The following is a 17,951-nucleotide window of genomic DNA, read 5'->3' on the forward strand; positions in this document are numbered from 1 at the left end:
GTTCGGAGCTTTTGACTAGACCTTCGGAGAGGTTTTTGTATGTCAATCATACTTCATACGTCAACAACACAATTGCGGTCCTAAAGCAACATCATGTTAAGTGCACAACACATTTATACAAGCTAGGGGCAAATGGGTTGGGTGAGGTGAGATATAGGTGGGTGTTAAAGTTATTTGTTACATAACCATGTACCAATCACATTGAAGAAACATGAGCTCCAACATGCGCTTTACTCAGCAAGCAAATAGCAGAATTTAAATGGTAGATGAAAATAATTTTGTTTGTGTAGACAGAAGCATATTAGGCAAATATTATGGCATTAATATTACAAGTAAATAAAACATGTCATTGGTGGGATTAAGAAGAGACCAGGATGTCCAACGGATGGAGACAAATACAACAGTATGATTTTAATTGTCACCTTTCGTAAACAATGAAAACAAAACCAATACATATGGCAAAGATAATATCACATTCCATAATATTTTTAATTTTTGTTATGCACTAATGAATGTTAAAATAGTACAGTGAATTGAGCTTAATTGTTTGTCCATCCATCGTTTGTTCAGACTCTCTGTCCCATGGGATGGGACGGGATGGGATGTTATCTGTAAAATTGGTAGGGGGGCTGTGGCGCAAGCAGCAGCCCCGTACCATGGATGGGCCTGAACGCCCATGGGGACCCGGGTCCGAGTCCGACTCGGGGTCATGTTCCGATCCCACTACCAATCTCTCTCCAGCTCACTTCCTTTCTCTTCACTTTCCTATCGAATTAAAGGCAAAAAGCCCAAAAATAAATCTTAAATTATTAGAATTTTTTTTGAATCTGTTAGTTTATTACACTTTCAGCAATTCTGCTCTACACTGCTCACCAACAGCATTCTCGTTTATCAATGGCTGTCCTATAAATTGCTAGGATGCGGATATTAATTTGTGTGCAAAACACTTTCCTTTGGCCATTGTGGGAGCTTTAATTTGCAACTTTAATGTGGAAATTATAATTCTTCAGTCTGGAACTACAGCGTAAACAAACAAACAAAATGATAAGCGATGTATTTTCGTGTACTTGGGCATGTAGTCAAAAGGAATATTTCTGGTAGTAAGCCATGAAAAACTGCTGCATTGATAAGATTGTGAAGAAGACTGTGACGTCAGCACGCACACACACACACACACACACACACACACATACACACACACACACACACACACACACACACACACACACACACACACACACATACACACTCACAATTCAAGACATCATTAAAATGCACATTTCCATCACAATAGAGCTTCAATGACATGTTGTTGTACACGGCTGTACAGACACAAACTGACATACACATACACTGTGCACACATTCAGTACAAAAATATTCATATCTATATATCCAAATAGGTGCGACACAAATCCTGTCTTCAGAGCATGTGTGTGTGTGCGTGTACGTACACGTGAGTGTTTGTGTGTGTGTGTGTGTGTGTGTGTCTGCAGTAGTCTATTCTAGCTCCATCCCATCAGTCAGCCGGAGCTCATCTGTTCCCTGTCGGGTAGTCTGGGTGGCGGGGGGTTGAGTGGGACACCAGTGTTGTTGCGCTCCGGATGTTCCGGCCAGTGTTATGCGCCGTGGAGCTCTGCCACCGGAGGTTGTCATCATAAGTGTCACCGTTGTCGTCGTGGGTCAAGTCGGTCCGCAGGCAGCGCGGGCAACACAGCTCTCGGAACTCGCGGCGAAAAGACTTGCGGAAGACGTAGTAGATGAGCGGGTTGTAGGCGGTGGCGCCCTTGGCGAACAGGCACGGCAGCAGGCTGACGAGCGGCGTCACGCTGTCCTTGCCCCCGGCGTGGAACATGGTCCAGAGACTGACCGCCACGTAGGGTGTCCAGGACACCATGAAGCCAGCGCTGACCAAGATAGCCATCTGGGAGAGAAAGAGAGAGAGAGAAAGAGAGAGAGAGAGAGAGAAGCATAGAGAGAAACAAAAACATAGAGGCTTAGAGAACTACAGGGATAGAGAGAATGAGAGGGTGGCTTAGAGAAATAGAGGGAGAGAGAGAGAGAGAGAGAAGTGGAGAGAGAGAGGGCCAGGGAAAGAGACAGAGAAAGACCAAGAGAGAGAGACACAGAAAGACAGAAAAACAGATAGGGAAAAGAGAAAAATAAAGCTAGTTTGATGGAGAGAAAAGAGCATGGACTGTGTGATTGACACTAGCAGACCATGACCAGAGCTCTAGGGAATTGGTGGAAGGTGGAAGGTGCCAATTGACCAGTTGCAGAGGGGCTTCTGTCTCAAGTCCATGTGATCTAGATTAATCACTTTAGACTCACTGCTGTTCACCTACTGGCACTCAATTATAACAAGTCTTGATCTGGACGTCAAAGTCCATTACGCTTAACCAGGAAGAGTGGCCAGAGCCGAGATGTGGAAACAGCATCTGTGGTCCATCAAAGACAGACATTTACTTACAAGGGAGTCAATCCTGCCATGTTCAAGCACCTAGAAATGTGCTTCAGCGTGAATAAACTTTACGTGCAGCTGAACAGAGGTCAGCGGAAATCAAATAGTTCACCATGGGATTTTATTCTACGCTTTAATAAGCTTAGGCAGCCTTCAACCTAATGCCAACCTATGGATATGATATGATGTGAAGTTAAGCCACAGGCCTATCGGTCAAAGTGCTTGGGCCAGAAGATAAGTAAATCCATTAGATGGTGCTCTCTTAAAAGCCAGTTAAATGTTTAATTCAGCTTGAAAGCAGTATAGGGTTGCCACCTGTCCCTGGAAATGCATAAAATGCTGTGTCCTGCTGTGTATTGAATCAATTAGCGATTTGTCCCGCATTTTCGTTTCTGGAGTTTATTTCGGCGTGGAGACCCCCTCTCAGCTGGTGCTCAGAGAAAGGACTACATGTTTGTAGACTAGTTGGTATTTATCCCTCTTGCCTTAGTCAGTCAACCACATAAGACACAGCAAAGCTACTAGACTATGATGTCCCAGACACGAAACACAAAGAGCGGCGAGGTAGGACACCAAACTGGGCTCACCAGCATGACCTTCTTCTCCACGTTGCCAAAGGTGGGCAAGCGGTCGTTGTTCTGGATGGTCTGGTAGGCCTTGTGCAGCTTCCAAGTGATGCCTAAGTAAGATGAGACGATGGCCACGCACGGCAGGATGGTGCAGAGCACCGCCAAGGCCATGATGAAGGTGGAGTCGTTGAGCGAGTTCTGGTAGCCGGCCCAGTCCACCGAGCAGGCCATACCGTACGGCTCAGGGCCATATCCACCCCAGCCCAGCAGGGGGCAGGCCGCCCATAGCAGGGCATAGAGCCAGATGAGGGTGATGAACATGCCGATGGTGCTGCGTTGGAACCTATTACCTGCGAACGAGCAAAACAAACACTGCTTGTGATTGTCAGTTATCAAAAGGCCCTGCTGTATATGTTTTATGACTTTGCAGTGGGATCGAGAAATTATCTTTTTTTGAGATTGAGTTGTATGAGATAAATATGCTCTGAGGGAGTGTAACATGGCTTTGTTAGACGACTATGTTCTGTATGGTTTTTTTACTCTTTGTTTTGCATGTTCAGAGATATGGGAAGAGATTCTCTGATTCTGGGCATGGGAATGATTTCATATCTCACTGCTGAGCCAGAATAATTGTTTGCCTGCAGATTTTCAAATACAGGAAAAGAGAACTGTGACAAACACGTTCAAATGCAAAAAATGCAATCTCCAGAGATAAAACGCATGCACACACACACACACACACACACACACACACACACACAAATTATTGAACGGGTAAAGCAACTGATTAATTAGCCAGTGTCAAAACCTCTTGGATGGTCTGCATTCATAATGAACCAAACAATGTGTTATGCTGCACGACGAAACGTTGCCTTTGGATTAGATGATCAATGTTATCTGAGCGTTGACAGCCAGATGCTTTCATCAACCCGTACGTTAATGCGCTGTACAATGCACATGCAAATATCACTAGGTGTTCCTGTCTGGTCTGGTCACCCGGAGAGAAACACGGCACTTCTTACAACAGACTTCCTCCCCAATCAGCTGTTGTTGTGGGTGATTGTGAGAGTGGAATTTGAATGCAAATGATGTCTTCATGTTTAGCACTTTAAACAGGAACCATGCTGGGAAGTTGCACTGGCATCTTGAGAGTTTGTACCTTTTCTTATTATTATGCATTATGATCTTCTTCTTCTTCCTCTGGCTAGGGTGTCTATGGCAGACCCTAGAACCGTACGGTAGAATGTTGTGAAATTTGCCACACTGATTTGGGCTGCTACCCTGATTCTATTCAGCAAGTTTGATGAGCGTGACTTTAGAGTTCTAGCGATCACCAATGGTTCAATGATGGAGTTCCATTCACACACATAACTTTTGAACCATATGAGTCAAATTCGAAAATTAGGTGTTGCTGAGTTCAACGCACCCTGATATCAATATCCACTGCGCTGGCTTTTTCCGTCATTTCGGATTTTACTAGAAAGTGTGTATTTAGCTACTCCTCGGACAACCTTTTACACTAGAGCGCTTTTAATTTATTATAATGTATTATTATCAAAGGGATTGACTAATTAAGCTAATTTTGATTGTCCTCGCTCCATGAGCGCATATAAGAGTGGCATGGAGTATTTTTTGAGGAGTTCTGCACACTGAGATAAGGCATGGGTAGGCTAGTCTGCAGTGTAGTCTATGCTTTAGCAATGTGTAGCACTGTGGATATGGAGTGTTTGCAGAAAGAATCCCCTTGAGTATACTTCACAGCAGTAGAGGGAGGTTATTGAAGAATATCTGCAGTAATGAACACACTGCCAAACTAATTACAAGCCATCAAGCCACTCAGTGACCCATCTAATAATTTTCAGGTGTCTCTATATGGGGGTCGGGGGAGACGTTGCTTGAAATGTAAAAGCTGACTCCCTGGCTGGTTGCTTATGAATATGGCAGAGCTTGAGTGTCCCCAGAGGGCCTCCTTCATCCATAGTCAGAGTACTTTTGACGAGCCACTAAACCATTCCTGTCACGCAGACTCTGGGGACTTTGATTAGCCTCCGCCAACTTCAGCGTTAAATGCGGAAATAATGAAAGTTTGTCTTCTCGTGTTTTGACAAACACGTTGACAGGAGGTCCGTTTGTGTGTCGTACTGTTGAGGTAATTGGGCTTAATGGAAGGCCAAAAATAGAATTTAGCATCATTTACTTACTTATTTATCTAATTGGGCTGCCAGAATATCTGTCTTGAAAGCCTGTGTGTATTTTTCTTAGAAAGAATTGAAAATTCGAAAATGAGCTAGAATGTGAACAAATACTGTTTTGATGTTATGTCAAAAAATGCCTATGCACTGTGTTGCCAAGACATCTACTGAAGATAGCATGCTAACCACTACCTCAAGAGCCACTAGTGAGTCACTGTAGCGGAAACACAAGGCAAAGCAATGGCCTGTTACAGGCATAAGCCCACACTGTCAGGAATGGTGTTATTAATAGCTAAAACACAATTTTAATACAAATGTAATGACAGTTCAAGTGTTTGTAATGGATAATCACACTGCAGAGTCCATCCATTTTCATGCTTCAAGTAAGACAAACTTTTTTTTGCCAAAGTTGACTGCTTGTAGTTCATAGCAACAAGTAGCTTAGTAGGAGAGTATGGGTGGGGAATATGAAATCATTAAGCCCACTAGCTGACATCTAGTCAGGTTTACATATAGCCCCTTTAAGGGTGGAGTTGGAAGATTACATTTTTTTTTTTTTTTTTAAACATATTATTGTTTATAGCTGTTAGCAAAATATCTGTAGGATATTAGTTATTAGCTCCACAAAATACATCTGTTTGGTGTTACAAACTTTTGCATATGGAGCTTAAATAATCATTAAGAAATAATTAAAAACCCTAGGATAATATGTTTCTGGGAGGAAATTTGTTTTAACTGAGGCAGTGATTGGTATCGAATGCCAAAACAGGATTATTTGACGATGGAAAAAACATTCCATCCCCGAAGTGTTCAGTGTGTGTGAACAAGTGAGCGTCATGAATTTTAATCTTGCCATGTGTGGAACTCTCAATGAAAGTCTGTCTAATAGATAGGCAGACAGACACACAGACAGACGGAGCTGGAGAAGTTTCTAGTTTAGCCTGTGGCAGATCACGCACTGGGATTTATCAAAACTCCACAGACCCATAATCTGCCTTCTTTGGGACGACCTGATGTGTATGCATCTAAACTCATTTGGGACGTGTCTTCACTGTTGGCACATGTTGCGTTTGAAGTTCAAGTGAAGAACGAAACATGAAGATGGAGAACAGTCATGAGCAATGTAACTTTATGATTTTGAGCCTCCACCACCATCAATCAGCAATGTGGAGAGCGAAACAAGCCGACTCAATTTCAAGGACATTTGTTCGCTGTTTGAACTCACACTCACAACTCCTTCCCCAGTGTTGTGTGTTGTTCCTTACTAGCAGGCACCTGCAGATGAGATGAGTGATTCTATAACCAAGACAGCTATCTGCCCCACAGAAAATGCCCACACACATTGGCATCAGCCTAAATGGTTATACTTGATTGTCAGCGGCATGTAGTCTGTGAGCTTCAGTCAAGAATACTGTGGTGTTCCCGATTTTCACTAGTTTCACCAGACGATGAGCAAAAGCGGTGTGTGACCTTTAAACTGAGGAAGCCCCAACATGAATTTGGACGTGGGTGTATTATATGACACAGAGGATTGACTAATTTACAGTGGTGGTGTCTTGGATGTATTAATCTGCTCAGTTTAAATACAAATTTCAGGTATATCACAGATACCTTTACTCACAATAAAAGAGAGAAACCATTTCAAAATACTATCCCAGGTTTCTTACTTAGCTAGGTATGTTGCACATCAGCAGTATTTGTCTGTAAAACGTTAGCACGGCTAGCAGAGCAACAAAATCAGTTTAGCTGTAGCCTAGCCTAGAAGATTGTTTGCAACTAAGCAGCACCATTAAAAGACAGATCGATAAAATGATCAACCAGTGGACTTTTTTTTCTCACGTTCATTAACTTACCTGGACAAAACTTCACTGCCTAGCTCGAATACTATTAACCCAACGGATATCCCACAGATAGTCCTTAGACCACAGCAAAGTGGGGAATTGTTGGGCTATCACAGTGCAACCTGTGGATGTGCCTGTGGATATGCATTACCTGATTCGGGGGTGGCACCAGCCACCAGGTATCTGACCAGTCCCATGACGGCCAGAGTCATGATGCTGGCCACACTGAAGATCATTCCCATCAGGCCGTAGTAGAGGCAGGTGGGGTCGCCGCCGATCCAGGCATGGTTGAAGGCTGACGAGATGGACAGCGGGTACATGCTCAGGGCCATCCCTATGTCGGTCACAGCCAGGTTGATGGAGAGCAGCTCGGGGGCTTTGAGTCGCTTCTTGCGCTGGGCGGCAGTAATGAGCACAGCAGCATTGCCCAGGATAGACAGCACAGCTGGATAGACAACAGCACAGACATTAGTGCTACATCTGTGTGTGTGTGCTTTTGTTGTGTGTATGTGTGTGTGTTGTGTGTCTTTATGACCACCTGAGCGAGGCCTCCCAGCAGGGACCTTTCTGCTTTTCTCTGTGACATTTGGAAATGTTTATCGCTACCACCAGTGAGATTGATTGTACATTTTGGGAAAAAAGGACAAAGTTTAAAAAAAGCAATTTTTTTCCCCCGCCAGGCCCATTGTAATCAAACAGCACAATCATACTGCATCATTGACCTGAAATAGGGCCAGCAAATTCTTTTCATGTCCAGATGATATGGTCACCATTCCCAGAGGTAGATTCATATGAGAATAGAAAACAACACAAAAGTCACATTTGCTATGGTCTTGAAAGTTATTTCAAGAAAGTGACAATTTTTTTAATAATGCTTAGATACAGTATATCTCTTAAAAAAACAAGAGGTACCCAAAGACTATGCTGTACTTAAAATGTTTACATATTACATCACAATGTTTGTTACAGCAGGCATGAATGGACATATTTGTTGTTCTTTCAACGTTAAAATGTTTACTTATTCCCAAGTCGGATAGGATCAGAGCAAATGGGTTTATCTTTCTTTTCAGGAATGTTTTGACGTTTGAATGAGTAACTCCTTATGCACAGGTGGTAAGATTATTTAAAAAAGAAAGTAAAACGAACACTTAAAACCTGGAACAATGGCATCTCCAAAGTGAGGGACATTATAATGAAAAATAACTTATTTGAATGTGAGACCTGTTGACATTAGTGTGCTTTGTTGATATAAGATATAAGATTTCTTGATTAAAAAAGACAATCTCTGCCTTGATTTTTGAACACTTGTAAAGTTTGTCAGTCCTCAGAAACTCAGAAATAGGCTTAAGAAACAAACATGCTGTCGTAAACCACTCTTTGATTCTGTAATCAATATTTGATGTGGGCAGATATGAGTGTAAACAGCCTCATGTCTTTTGGGGTACATTTTTAATAATTTGGACTGGAGTTACAGGACGTTTTATGTCCCAGATTTTCATCAAATAAACACATAAGCAGACACTTCTGCAATTTTTTGACTGTTTCAAGTTTCAACTAACCACTCAAAGAAAAACTTGGCTTTGAGCCTTCAAGCAGACATCAGTTGTTCACAGTTCCAGGAAAAATAGCTGTTCTGTCCAATCAAACTTTCAAGAAACTTTCAAGAGAACACTTTCTAGGACAGTTACAATTGCCTGAAAAGTCTGCGCCATGTGAGCCATTACTACCGTCAGTGTGACGGCCTGTAGACGACTACACCCCCACCCATATCATGTGAGATCTAAGCAGCCACTTAAAGGTCCTCTGAATATATCAGCTGTGGGCTGTTGACTTGAGTGACTTGTTCAAGGAAGACAGTCCTTCAGAAACCTGCCAGGTGGAAAAGTCTGATGCAAGGTAAGGAAGGAAGGAATGAAAGTTGGGCTTTGAAGACAGTGGTGACATCATCCTGAACTCGACAGGGGGGGAATCCTGTCTGCAATAAAACTGAGATGTGTTGGGGTATGGATGGTGGGTGGCATTTCCCATATCTAGTTAAACAGGTCATGTTGATTAAACAATCAGAAGACTGAAAGGATTGTTTAACTGAACTTAATTGAATCAGGTTGACGGTGCATGACATATTTGTTGTCTCCAAATCTTCAAATGCATCTTACAAACTGACATCTACTGTAGGTATGGCAACACAGAAAGGCCAAATTTAATATCACAGCATGGCTATCCACAGGTGTTTAATTACACAACACTCTCATATACGTTATCAGCATGGCTCCAGTATCTGACATGTATGGAGTCTGAAAGACAGACTGCATGATACATTTTCATATCCTCTCAGGATTTGAGAAATATGCCTGCCACATTTTGATCTGCGTCATACTCAAACACTGCCTGATACACTGCCCACTCTTCACCCATTCCCCTGCATTAGGCGTGGGAGCAATTAAGCGAAATTACTGTAAGCTGATTTAACCTCTGACATCCGAGGCACACCGATCAAATCTCTTTAATGGGAGCTGTTAATGGAGCACAGTATGTCGTCCCCACTTTCATAATGAACTTTTTCCCTTCACAGAACAACCAACATCAAACCAATCTGCAAGAGTGTGTGTCATATCCAATGCCTTGCTGATCAAATATTACAGTTCTTGCTTTTTTTGCCATTACAGCACTCATAATGATAGATTGATGCCTGAAAATATACATTGGTGAAAAGTTATTTCTTAGTTTGTTTTAAGTACTTCACAGTCCAGCAACAAGGAAGATATTTCCACCACTTGCATGTACTGTACATAGAGTGCAATAGCCAAAATCCTGGTGAAACGCTCCCTCTGCTTTGTCCCATATTCATTCAGTCCACGTTCACCCATCCTGTGAAGACTAGTAACAAAACACTTGTGTTTGAGGATCCAAATATATAATTCAATATAGGTTTTATCTTTTTTTTGCTCTTACAGGTACCCGCAAACTTGACCCAAGCACCGGTTGGCAGTGACCTTCAGTGACCTTGGTGACCATCAGCAGCAATTGACTGGCTGCCTGTATCCAAAGACTCAAACTAATCTTCAAGCACACCAACCCTGTGTCCTCCTGAACTTGCTGTGTGAGGTCAGTAAAGGTGCAGTCCGCGATTCTAATCCACAGCACAATCATACTGCATCATTGACCTGAAAAAGGGCCAGCAATTTCTTTTCATGTCCAGATGATAGACTCCCGGAGGTAGATTCATATGAGAAGAGATGTATTGATTCTAATCCAATACATGTTTTGTCAAATTCAGCTAATTGCTCCTCATGTCCAGATGATACGGTTAAGACTGTGTGTCTCTGTGTGTGTGTGTGTGTGTGTGTGTGTGTGTGTGTGTGTGTGTGTGTGTGTGTGTGTGTGTGTGTGTGTGCTCAAAAGAACTCTGTAAATGTGAAACAAATGTACTGACTTGGACCAAGCCATGAACAATTCCAGCCAATCAACACGTAGCTTCAGGAGCATGTAAGGGAGGGGTGTAAAGTGATTGGCTGCTGAGCTCAAACACCGACAACCTTTTGCGATGCTGAAATACATGCAGACTCTTCCTTTAAGTAAGGATTTCTTTCTTTTTTTCTTATTGAATCTCGTGGCCTCCTTATCAGGGAGGTCTTCTATCTGACCCTCAGAAATGAGAGAGTATGGTAACTGTTTTCTTTCAGATCTCTGTCATGGGCACAACTTCCGTTATCTTTAGCCAGCAGAAGGAGAGGGCCAGAGCAGTGCCTGTTTAGTGTCACCATGTATAAAAGTCACAACTATGTTCTCTCTCTCTCTCTCTCCCTCTCTGAAATACATGTCAAAAAATGACTGCAGTGAGTTCCTAGTAATGTTTCCATGTTGATGTCTACATTTACACTTAATTAACCGCAGCCACCACACACAAACTACATTTTCTTTTTACATATTTCACTCAAGGGGTTACAAAGCTGTTAAAAGCTTAATTCTCCTTAAATTAATTGTAATGATGTTACACTATTTCTGCACACTGTCCTGTGTCCATGCTTAGTATAGATGCTATATATATATATATATATATGTCTGTATGTATATGTTTACTAGCAGACACTAGCACAGGGACCAGTGTCATTGCATACAATTATCACTTCATGTCATGTGTAGGTAGCTACCAAGGATCTATAGTGGGTCTGGTCAAATTGAGACCAAATCTGATCCAGAAACAGCAGGGCTTCAGGTAGGGACTACAGGGATCGTGGAAGACTACATTGGCATACAGTATGCGTGATTAGGCAGTCAGTCCTCCGCAACGCCTCCTCTAATGTGACACCCAGTCTGCCTGCGAGACACTCAGCCTCTGGTGAGAGAGCGGCCGGATCACAGGGCGGGCCTGGCTGTTGATGGTGACGCTGTGTGGCGTGCAGTAGCATGTAGTGGCGTTATGTTTGCCTTTGTGAACCTAGGACTGTGAGAGTTGGATCCCCCACGTGATATACATGAGAGATTAAGCCAGAGGGCAATTTAAGGATGTGTGTGGATGCCGTGAAAGCCATGGCATTTTGAAACTTCGATCCATGTATATATATATATATTAGTGCTGTCAAACGATTAAAATATTTTATCGCGATTAATCACGATTAATCGCAAATTTTTATCTATTCTAAATGTCCCTTCATTTATTTATTTTTTCCATCATTTTATTTTTATTTTAATGCCCTTATCAACATGGAAAAGTGGATTGGCTTGCTTTATGCAAATGTTTTATTTGATTGAAAACCAACATTGCCAGGGCGGTAATAAACAAAATTATAAAGTGCACATTTCAGGTAAATAAGGACTCAGCCTATAGAGCAGTTAAATGATGGCTTAATATTTTCTTTTTTTCAAGTTTGCTGGGAACATAGCAGTCAGGCCTCTTATTTCAGAAACAATGAACCGTAACAGTTAGGTTACCAATAAAAGGTAAGCCTACTACTTCTTTTCTTTCAGCCAGCTGCCTGTTGACATTTTCAGACAACAGTGAAGCTTGCTTCTTTTGCACAACAAAACTTTTAAAAGTAAACTTTCCATTCAGAAGCTTTTTATCATCCATTTTGCCTTATCGCGCTCACCATTCACTCAAACCGTAACGTTAGCCTACTACACAGTTTGCGAGGCCAAAAAGAACGTTCATCTAAAAAAATTAAAATAATTCGCGTTAATCTCGCGATAAAAAAATGAACGGCGTTAAAATGGGTTTGCGTTAACGCCGTTAATAACGCGTTAAACTGACAGCACTAATATATATATATATATGAATAAAGCACATTGAGAACTGCTATTGAACAGTAGTGATATCACAGCCTAAAATGTCAAAAAGATAATAATAATATTTTTCTGGTTTCCAAACTACAGGGGTGTCCACCTCTACACCCACCCGACTTCTGACTACACCCATCATCGTCCTTTCTGGTCATTTCTACCACATTTCCACCAACGTCCTGAGAGAATACTGGGATGGATTGGACTCCGATGGGATGGATCGGTTCTGCTCAGTGTATACCCTTGTAGCCCAGAGAGACAGCAACTTCATCTTGGATCTGACATTCAATTCAAAGCCTGCTCCTCCGAATGCCTCAAAACCTTTTTTTTACAGGCTGTCCTTATACCCATTGATCTTCATTGCATTGCAACAGGCTTGGTCACAATGCCTGATAGTGTTCATTATTCCCAACAAATAGCACTAAATGCCTTTTAATGTGGCAACCAGGACAATGGCCTGGACTACATTCTTCAATGCACAGTGATTGACATACCTGGATTTAAATGGGTACTTTAGGTGTAAATGGCACCTATCAGATCCAACACAGTAGGCTACTGCTAGTGACAAATTGATTCTCTGAACATTCTAGATAATTGCATCCTTCTTGTGCAAGAGGATTACACTCCCCTGTTAACCTATTATTGAAGATTGAGTTTAAATCACTGGCTTCCAACACTTTTGAGCATCCTTTAAACTTCAATATATATATGCATATTGATCGTTCTTTCCAATGATTGTTTACCCCATGTCTGGGGATCTATAGGAACCTGGAATTGACTGAAGGTTCAGGCTAAAAAGACATCTCCACCATTTTGTATCATTTTATTTAATAGTCTAAGCAGGTCTCAGGTTGATTAACAAACCAGTAGCACTAAACTGGACCTGGTGATGAAACACATGAGGATCTTCATAGTAAAGAAGGTGTTCATAGTAAAGTAATTAAAACATTGTTGCGTTGTGGCTGCCTTTTCACTATTTCTCTCTCTCTCTAGCTCTCTCCAGTCAATTATTCCTCAGGCTAGACTGCAGGCCCTGCACTATGCATAAATACTATCTGCCTGAGATCTATTTTAGTGCATTGCACTTGCCATCATTTCCAAGTAAAGGTATTTCATGAAATAACTCATTTTCATGTCTTCTTCTTTTTCTGGTATGCTTTTAACAATGTTTCTCCCCTGGGAGCATGAATACTTGACAGATCTGTCACATTCTGACTTGAAGGGAAATCATTGACTCAAATGTCTGTCAAAGAGCCCTATGGAAAAATGAGAGAGGTAAACCAGGTGACTTCTTCTGATTGCACGGTGGTAAATATTTGTAAATCTATCCACAACAAACACACATGGTTTATGAGAATCAGTTCTCGTCGAGTATTTCAGCTCATGCCATGCTGCTAAAATTCTAATGAAAGATAACTCCAATAAGAAAAGAAAATCGAAAAAAAAGAGATCTCTGTGGTATCTCTTTATTATCTCCACTGGGTGCTAAAGAAGAGATCCCAACGGTGTCACAAATCATACTCAGTTTTTCTCAAGACAACCTTGGTGTTTGGGGATGAGAAAGAACATTTCACAATAAAGCACCTTAACTAGCCTATGACAAGACTAGACTCGTTCAAAGCTGTTGTGGAGAGGGGTAGCTAGGAAATGTTTTTATTTTTGTCAATCATGGTAGAGTTTAACAATGAAGTACCTCATCTGATTTCTGTCTGAAACTGTTTCTCCTAAGGAATTGTAGGAGGTATATCTGTGATTAAATAGATATAATTGAAACAATAATGAGATCACTGAGCTATCAAAGAGCCATTTTTATGGACTAAAATGTTCCCATGGGCTCGCACCCCCCCCCCCCCCACACACACACACTCTTACAAAATACTGAAGTACAATATGAATTATGCCATTTGGTGTTCAGATATGCTTTTTTCTCACTAAATCATTGAGCATAATTAATCGTATAAAAAAAATTGCATAAAATGTTACTGTTACTGACTTGTGTGTTTTGTTCATTTAAAGAAATATCCGTTTGAAACATCCTTTTAAAAGTTGACAACTGGAGCACAGTTTTATGGTTTTGTTTACTGTACTGCTGATTCTGTGTCCCACTGACACAAAAGTGACATTGCAATAGTCTTGAGAGAGAATAGTTCTTACAGTCTCTTACACAGCAATCTCACCTATATACACCTAGTGTAAAAATTAAAGACTAGTTGTTTTAAAAAGCGTACAATTGATAGGACCATTCAATAAACATTAAGTAAGTTAATTAAGTATTGACAAAGAACCGAAAATGAATAAAGAAATAAAGAATTGCATCAAGAAGAAAAAAAACACTCACCTATAATCACGAGGTATACACCTGCAGCATAGTCAACAGCAGGGGATAATTTAGAGGTATACTTGTCATCCATTCTTGCCTCTGAACCTTGCCTCTTGAGTCCTCTCACATGGTAAAAAAGATCCCACTTTCAAAAACACCCATGCAGCCAGGAGACACTCTCCTTTCCCCCCCAAACACCTCTGACCAGACGCTCGCGACAATGCATGATCACTCGGTCAATACTGCCACTGCCCATGCACGGTGAGAGTGAGAGCGAGAGAGGGAGTGTGAGAGAGTGAGAGAGATAGAGAGAGAGAGACAGAGAGAGAGAGAGTGAGTGAGAGAGAGAGTGAGAAAGAAGACTGCCTCCTGAAATGCTGGTGCCTATCATCGGAGTCAGAGATCTACTGAGCGGAGAGGAGCGCTGGAATCCCAACCCGCATCCTTTAAAGGCACCAGAGTCTGTCCTCCTTTTTTCTCTCTCTCTCTCTCTCTCTCTCTCTTTCTCTCTCTCTCTCAGAGTCTGTCCTCCTTGGTGAAATGACGTAGCTGCCAGGACCAGTGTGGAAGGTACACAGAGAGATGAGAGAACTGAGAAGGAGAGGGAGAGGGAGAGGGAGAGGGAGAGGGAGAGAGAGAGAGAGAGGGAGAGGGAGAGGGAGAGGGAGAGGGAGAGAGTGGAAAAAAAATGAGAGTAGACAAGAGAGAGAAATTGGGAGAGCGATATAGAGGAAGAGGAAAAGAGATAGAGAGAGAGAAAACGAGAGCTTGTTGGAAGTAACAGTAGTATTGGTGGTGGTGGTGGTGTGGCTGCATTGCTGCGTGTGGTTTCCACTGGCTGAGATTATGGCTGCCTAACACCTTCTGGCAGTGTGTGGTCTGACCTGCATTAAACGGTCCGATGTAAGTGCACAAAGGACCCACAGCTTGTCGTTCTGGTGCAAGTTCATCCTGGAGGGACCCTCGCACAGCTGCTACTGTGTGTTGGCCTCCGCAAAGGATGTCAAGCGTGAAACAGGAAGTCACTCTCTGAAGAAATCTTATGAATGTTTTATCTAGTCTGCCACCGTCCCTTAGTCTAACCTCTGATTTTTTTTGTATCCTTTGCCTGGCCGTTATGTAAAAGGCAAGTACTCAACTGGTCAGAGCAGAGCAGGTGGGAATTGCTGGACTTGCCTGCCCATATTTCGCAACAGGAAACTGTAATAAGCCCATCAGGCTATTCCATTAAGTCAGCAATTGTTATTGCACGAGAAGAAATGGTTGGACCAGGGATGAATATGCAGACTGAAGTTAATATTTGTGCTTTTTTTTTTTTTTTTCATCATCATTCATTAATTAGCATAATCTGAATACTTAAGTTTAATATTGTAATGTGTAGGGGGTTAGACACGCTTCCCTATTGCTGAGGTAAGAGACTCTAAGTGATCCCAGCATGCCAGGCGGTAGAAGGGTAGAAGGGAACTGAAAGTGCTCCAGGTTAGAACTACGTGTTTTACGCCTCCCATTTGTGTCCAATGTTAGCATGTGTGGATGTTAGTTATGCTGTCCGTGTCTCACTCAGTGTGTATCAGTGTACCTGTTGCTTCGAAATAAAAAGCTTGCAGCCAAAAGATGTGACAATCGCAGGTTGTCTCCTTCGAAAAATCCACAGACATACAGTATGATGTAGATGTAGCATAAGAAATGTAAAACAGCTTATTTCTTGGCACATTGAAATAAATACATTTCAACATTTTCAAGAAAAGATTAATTGAAATGCATATATTCTCTATGGTTCAAACGATGAACATTGCAAGTGCTGTTTGCAATACTGGATCAGAATAGTCACTACTTCTCTGGAGATATGTTAATATTCGGAGAAGACCTGAAGGAGTTGAGGACTGTCAATTGCCCCGCCACTTGAGAACTGTTAATTGCCCCATGTAAGAATTTAAATATGTCAAAGGGTGTGACCCTCTTGCAATGCAAAAGCCTCCTATGACACATTTTCCACCTCAAGTCAGATTGCAGTCAGCCAGAATGAAAATGATACAATTGCAAAACTGCCCTGAACTTAAAACCAATACAGTGCCTATGAGAAACCCAAGGTTTAAGTTGATCCTAATTACAGTTGAATTCTTTGTGTGGCACAGACCTCATGGACCCATATTAATTAATCACATATGGACTGATTCTAAACATGTAGGCTTTACTCGTTTACGTAAACGTTTACACAACTGTAATATTTCTCCCGAAAGAAATGATATAAAAGTGACGATACAATGTATCACAGCACCATTACACAATATTACAAGTGATGACACAGTGTAGAGTGGTGATACCGTATGATACAATGTGTCACTGTACCTTTACACTACATGACAAGTTATTTACCGATAGTACAAGGGGACACATCTACCCTTCCTGTGATACCCACGTATGAGAAGCTGCACAAATGTATGCTTAAACATCACAAGGAGAGATGACGAGAGCGCAAGGTATGCATAATCCTCTTACACAACCAGCGTCACTTTCCCCAGGTTTGTCTAATTGCTTTCATATACGTCCTGTCCCTTTGATGCACACAATGATCCCGTCATGCTCCCGTTGGGTCCCAGCAGAGCTCGCTGGTAAACAACAACAAACAAACCAGACTTGGTAAATTTGCATCACAGATGGCCTAAGATATGAGAGTGGGGTGGGGGGTGGGGGGCTGTTACAGCACTCACAGGTCCATTCAGTGCCTCACGTTGGAGGTCCAGGTTTGGATTTGTGCCCCATGGTGGGCATGATTTATTCATCGTGGCCTGCACAGCACTTTGTAGGGTCTGCTGCTGGAGTCCTGTTTGTGTGTGTGTGTCTTTCAGTCATGTGTGTGTGTGTGTGTGTGTGTGTGTTTGTGTGTGTGTTTATATGTGTGTGTGTGTGTGTGTGTGTGTGTGTGTGTGTGTGTGTGTGTGTGTGTGTGTGTGTGTGTGTGTGTGTGTGTGTGTGTGTGTGTTTGTATGTACATGTGTGTTTATGTGTGTCTCTCTTTGTGGAACTGTAAGTGTGTGTGTATACTTAGCTAAGTGTGTGTTTGTGTGTGTGTGTGTGTGTGTCTGTGTGTGTGTCTGTGTGTGTGTCTGTGTGTGTGTGTGTGTGTGTGTGTGTGTGTGTGTGTGTGTGTGTGTGTGTGTGTGTGTGTGTGTGTGTGTGTGTAGCAAGGGGAGGGCTGGTTTGAGTGCACAAGGTGTTTTCTGTGCCCTTGTTTGCTGCGAGGCATCCGGGCAGAAACCGCAGGTCAGTGGTCCTGCCCAGTGAGTCG

General features: G+C 42.1%; 1 protein-coding gene across 1 annotated transcript; it reads right to left on the bottom strand.

The window, feature by feature from the left end:
* Positions 1 to 479: 479 nt before the first annotated feature.
* opn8a (opsin 8, group member a) lies at positions 480 to 15,250 on the bottom strand. Its single transcript, XM_012824700.3, has 4 exons — positions 14,681 to 15,250; positions 7,214 to 7,507; positions 3,048 to 3,379; positions 480 to 1,923 (listed from the first exon to the last, which is right to left on the bottom strand). Exons 1-4 carry the CDS (start codon positions 14,751 to 14,753, stop codon positions 1,534 to 1,536), a joined length of 1,089 nt encoding a protein of 362 aa, XP_012680154.1. The 5' UTR covers positions 14,754 to 15,250; the 3' UTR covers positions 480 to 1,533.
* Between the last annotated feature and the right edge of the window lie 2,701 nt (positions 15,251 to 17,951).

The sequence above is a fragment of the Clupea harengus genome, chromosome 15, assembly GCF_900700415.2.
Source record: "Clupea harengus chromosome 15, Ch_v2.0.2, whole genome shotgun sequence".
NCBI classification, from domain to species: domain Eukaryota; kingdom Metazoa; phylum Chordata; class Actinopteri; order Clupeiformes; family Clupeidae; genus Clupea; species Clupea harengus.